Source organism: Homalodisca vitripennis, unplaced genomic scaffold (genome assembly GCF_021130785.1).
Source record: "Homalodisca vitripennis isolate AUS2020 unplaced genomic scaffold, UT_GWSS_2.1 ScUCBcl_3500;HRSCAF=9067, whole genome shotgun sequence".
In the NCBI taxonomy this organism is placed as follows: Eukaryota; Metazoa; Arthropoda; class Insecta; order Hemiptera; family Cicadellidae; genus Homalodisca; species Homalodisca vitripennis.
Window position 1 is genome coordinate 27,734 of NW_025779610.1, and position 6,000 is coordinate 33,733.

At 29.9% G+C, this 6,000-nt stretch overlaps 1 protein-coding gene across 1 annotated transcript in view; it reads right to left on the reverse strand.

Annotated features, from left to right (window-relative positions):
• The window catches only part of LOC124372563 (poly(A)-specific ribonuclease PARN-like), a 28,764-nt gene extending 22,992 nt beyond the window's left edge, over positions 1 to 5,772 (reverse strand). The window contains 5 exon segments of the mRNA XM_046830964.1: positions 499 to 643; positions 823 to 965; positions 2,018 to 2,082; positions 2,084 to 2,238; positions 5,614 to 5,772. Coding sequence (XP_046686920.1) covers positions 499 to 643; positions 823 to 965; positions 2,018 to 2,082; positions 2,084 to 2,238; positions 5,614 to 5,632 — 527 coding nt within the window. The 5' untranslated portion in view covers positions 5,633 to 5,772.
• Positions 5,773 to 6,000: the final 228 nt, after the last annotated feature.

Genomic DNA, 6,000 nt, shown 5'->3' on the forward strand with positions numbered 1-6,000 from the left:
GTTCCTTACTTAATTTTTTTATAAGAGTACAAATTTGGTGTTGAATGGTTGGAAAATAATGATAAAAACGTAATAAATACACAATACATCTGCTGTATGATCATAGAGCTGAAGTGACGATGCGACAGCTGTTACATGACGTGAAAAAATGTAAATTAGTTATAATACAATGTGACCACATATATATATTTGTAGACGGTCATAGAATATTTGTTAGTATAGAAAATCAAGATTTTACATTTCGTGACTCATAAACATTAAAAAAAAAAGCAAGCTACAGATAGCCCACTTGTCTTATTCAACAAGGCAACTGCGGCTATACATTGATAGCCTGCATCATCTTCTTCGGCAATGAACTTTGTATCGCTCGTCCTAAAAGGGTTAAAATCTGGTTATGTAGCTTTATGTCTGAAACAGCTTTTATTTTATTGAAATTGGCTGAGTAAACAAATGTAATTCAATTCATAAGGGTTAGGAAGAAGACAAACTATATCTTACACAGCTTTCTTCACAGCGTCGACATGTTCTGGAGGACATTCTACAAATGAATTGTTTTTCTCTCCAATAGATTTCCGTCTCTCTCTTGCCTCATCCAATTTTGTCCTCATAGTCGTTTCATCCTTCTTGTTTAGGTATGGTATCCCTGTTACAGAACAGTATAGTTACTACACTAGTTGTTACAGATTATTCACTGAATAGAAGTTTGGAGCATAATTTCTTGATTTATTTGCAGACTCATATAATACCTTCCTCGCATGTTATAAATTCATTCACTCAAAAATACTTACATTAAATTAAAATTCAACAAGAATGTGGACTTACCTTCATTGAAGAGTTTGTTAAAATTAAAACCATGTGAAGCCAAGAAGTCAAGACTGGAAGCTTGACACAGAAATCGGCAGTCAGGAGCCTGCCTTGACAGAGGCTTTGGGAACAGGTAGAAGTTATAGGCTCTGTGTGTATATCTGTAGGAACAATAGTCAATAATTATGACAGCCTAAGAAGAAACTTTATATATATATATGTATATATATCAAGTTAACACAAAATAAAATTTTAAAATCTGTAGAAATTATAGACTTTTAAAAAATTTCCTAAAAATTACATAAAAAAATATATATATATATATTGTGTGTTGTGACAACACACTGTTAATGAACAAATGAAATCTACTAATTTACAATAACTATTTAATTAAATTGGACTCCTGACTATATCATAGTTTAAAGTGCTACTAAATGTGGTTGAAAATTGTAATTTTTAGGAAATGTTTTTAAAAGTCTATAATTTCTACAGATTTTAAAATTTTATTTTGTGTTGTCTATAACTGTGAACTAGTAGAAAAGCTTCACTATTTATAACTATAATTTAACCAATCATTCTTAAATGTTTCTGACAAAAACAGTTTATTTACTTATTTTAAAACTTATATGTTAAGAAAATATAAGTGTGTAGTAAAACCAAGTGTTCATTCTTCAATGTTAAAAATAAAAAGTTGATTCATGAGAATGTTTGTCATTTACTCACCTTACCATTTTTAAAACCTGACCAGATGTTTTAAAGTTAACACAACATGAATTATCTCCAAACAGCCATTGGTTCATCGATCAACATGTAATATTTGTTTTTATCTCATGAATTTATATTTCAAACTAAGATTTTGATCCAAATAAATGTTAATACCAAAAAATGACATTCCAAACTTATATATTAATAGTATAGAGCAGCTCGGCTACAGCCTAAATAATAGTATATTTTTTCATTTAAGAGGCAAATAGACTGTTCTAAACAAACATAGTATAATATCCATTGTTAAAAACAAAAGAGTTTCGACATCATCTGAAACAAAACTAAGGTAAATGTAAGTTAATCACTTAGTATTGAAATTTGCAATATAAATTCATAATATGTAACAACTGTCAAAAATAATTTAAACATACATGATGAAAGTGGTTTTTAATACTATGCAGTTTATTTGGTGGTACACATTATAAACTAATATCAGACCCTGTCTTACTTTTTCTGCTCCTCATTATACATAAAAGCCACAAGACCGAATTGAACGAGAAGAAAATCCAAGGAAACCATTCTTGATTTTGTGATAATATTCAGCAGGGGTGTCAAAAGCTGAAACTGCTTTCTCCAGGCCAGAGGAGAGTCCCGTGAATTCTCCATCAATCGCCATGAATACACATCGGTTGATGGTGTCCTCTATTTCTGGCAACACTTTACGAAAATCTGAATAGAAAAACAAACATGGTTCTTCAAAATATTTAATTGAATTATTTTAATTAACATTTAGTGAATCGTATTAATTTAACAAAATATAAACATTAGGGTTATTATGATAGAGTTGGTATATTTAACGCTTTGTTTAACCACCAGAACTTGATCTTATGCCACTTTCACACTGTTTCTTATGTGGTAGCCATACAAAACTTTTGCTTGGCATGGTACATTGTTAGCGTCTGTTTAACTGAAGTGTAATTTATTGTTACTAGATTACTTGTAACAATACTGCATTCCATGACCACTTGCAAAGAGGCTCCAGGTCACATATAATATAAGATAACACATTATTTCCACTATAGACACTAGATAACGTGTAGTGATTTTTCAACAGGTTTTCTGTTGCTGTGTTACAAAGCAAACATTTTTTTCATTCATTTTATCTTCCAATCTACAATATATTTTTTTTAATATTTTTTATCCCTATTTTTTCCATTAATTACATTTTTATAATTTCAATTAGGTCCCCCACATTGTTGTTATACTCAAAAGAAAAAGAAACGCACACAAATTAACTTAATATTAAGGTTAACTGTATCTGTCCCACCCAATAAAAAATGCAGTGTCCCTAACAACTATATATAAAACTACACAATACAGACAAGATAAGCTAAAAATAATATACATAACCTCACTATTACTAAGTTTGATGTTTCGCATTTAGTTAATTTACAAGGTAAGAGTATGCCAAACCACGTGTTGCGTAACAGGCTACGCTGGGGTTTAATGAAAGATTTATTGTTCAAAGTAAAGTCTTAAATTTTAATATTATTTAAAAGTTACTTATAGTAACCATTTAGTATAGAACAGTCAGAATAATTTTTACACATCAAGATGTAGAGTTTTTAGTAAATATTTTTGGGTGAAACATAATTAAATGACAGTTTGAACTTTGAGTCTGTATCAACAGTAACAGGTTGTGACCAAAGTGGTACAAAGAATTTTTTCAGGAAGTTTTTAGTTCAATTTTATTCAGCCTCGTTTATAGTAGAGAAAATTACTTTTTTTGTTGAATCAAATTATAAATGTTATTTTATTTCAGTTTTATAAGAAAGTTAAATTCTTAGTTTGATTTTATTTTTGAAAGAAGTTCACTTTAATTTATTTTATTCTTGAGAAAACTTTTACAACACAAGTGGTTATGTAAGCTTTTGGGAATTAAATCTAAATATCTGAGAAGTACAAGGATTGTTCTTTCAAGTCCACTTTAATTTTAAATTAATGAACTGCTAATTAATAAACTATTTTTAAAGTGATTTGAGAAAGTATTCTCTTGTATATATATATTTAGATTTTAAACTGAATAATTAAGTGCTGTTAAACTAATAAAAAAATTATATTAAGGGATTTTGTGAAACTTGCAGATCTCTCTACAGTAGGATTTTTTTCCATGGAAAACAATGTTCGCTACTATTAGTTTTATTTTTTTGAGTCTTTGGTGCCACCGAAGCCCATACTTCTGGCCATTGCCATTTGCGATTGGTACTTTCCAATGGTTAGATCCAACTAGATGATTTGGTATAGAAAATACTGGTCATACATATCCCTAGCGAATAAATTTAAAAACATCCCTCTATAGTAGTCTAACTGAATGCAAGCTCAGATCTGGCGGCAGGGAGACTGTAATAAGCGTCCTACACTCGTTATTCGATTGATACTATCGAACAATTTGATATATTATCCAACTTCGATGTATGTAAAAAATCGTATACTATAAGAGTTAAATAATAAATTACCGTAACAAGAAGATTCTTGAACACTACATAACATCACAAAACAACAAAACCTCGGATGGCCTAGACTTAGATATCAAAGAAACCTTACAATATTTATAACTTGCCTAGCTTGATGCTAATAAGTAACCGCTTTAGTGAAATGGAGGAAAGAATTTTCCCCTTGTTTTACCAGGAGCCAAACTCACATATACTTAAGATACTATGTTGATACTTAAACAAATCTTGTCACTTGTGTGAAATATATACTTTCCTCATATTCATCGCCATTTTCAAAGTCTCAAAAAATTAGTTACTTATCGTTGTTTATTGTTTACATTGAAATCATATGATAAATTGTAATACAAATTATCCTTCGGATAAAAACAGTCGAACCATTCGATAATAGCAATCGAACGAGTAGGCCGCTTATTAAAGTCTACCCCTGGCGGGGACTGTGACTAGTGCTACTTGACTGTAATCAAAGTTATAATAAAAAATTATGCATAGGCTATTTATAATTAAAATTTCCCCAGTAAATTATTACTTTTTTAAAGCTAAAACCATAGCTGAACTAGGCCTACTATAATTTGAAATACTTATAACGTAACTTTGTTCAAAATTTTGATTTTATGCCGTTTAGTAATTTAGATAATCAGAAATATCAATGATTCATTTGGTAGGTAGATAATCAGAAATATCAATGATTCATTGTCGTGGATGCTTATTACACTTAAACTTGATTATGGGTAGGGTACGATAAGCGGACCCGGTTTTTTATATCCAAGAATGTAGTCTTCGATACCTAATATTGGCATCTCAAATCCTAGACTATCAATCGATATAAAAATATCTATAGTCCTCAATAACAATCATATGCTTTAAATTTAAATATGAATTTAATATTTATAGTGATCAAACAAATTATTATAACAAAAATTAGGAAAACTGAAGACGGCCATATTTGCTGCTCTCACAGTTACAGTTGTTTCTTTCCCATAAATTTCACATAATGGGGTTTTCGGTACGAGTCCAACATGTTAAAGCCCCAAAAAACAATATATTTTATTTATGTCTTATCATCTTTCAAAGCAATGTCTTGTAGTTTTCTAAAATTGACTGCCATTTTTAATAATTAAGATTACTTATGTAAAATTGAAATATTACCCTACGTGTATTATTTTAAAGTGTTGATTTACAGCTGTTGATACAGACTATTTAAGTTAATAATTCAAAATAATTAATCAGTATCGATGGATTATATCAATGGTTATCAATAAGTAATATCGTTTGCCAATTTCGATATAAAAAAACCGGGTCCGCTTATCGTACTCTACCCCTTGATTACACTAGAGAGTACAGAAACTCTAAGCCTAATGAGTGCATTCCTAGCTTACAATTGAAATTGGTTTATATTAAATATAAATAGCTATTGCAGAAAGCTTCAAATCATACTTCCTTCAACTGTTTCATGATTTTTTATTATCAAGTTGCCAAACCCCTTCATAATGAAATCACAACTGCATTGCATAGGCCTAGCTTACAATGGAATATTGTGTTCCTTCACTATCTAAGCTGAACAAACAAACACAGAGTAAAGTAAAATACATACTTGTTCTTGTAACTTCCATAACGTCAAATTATTGCTAATTTTGTAAATTTACCAAACAATATTAATATAATTTCTACGTAAGGTGCGCCATTGAAATACACAATAGCCCTACACCTACACCCATTCACACAAAATTGAGGTTATGGTTATGTGTTCAATTTCATTTTCATGTTTTCAGCCACTCTGGATCAAAACAAGCAAGTCATCTAAAGACAGGCATAGGTACAAACAACATTAAGATAGAAAAAAAGCATGAATCGTAACTAACTTCAAAAATCCAAGTTTGGAAAATCGCAAATATTTCAGAAATACCTAAAATATTTATAAAGGATTACAAACCCAAACTTATTTTCCATGAGTTATAAAATATTTTGCGGTTCTAAAACG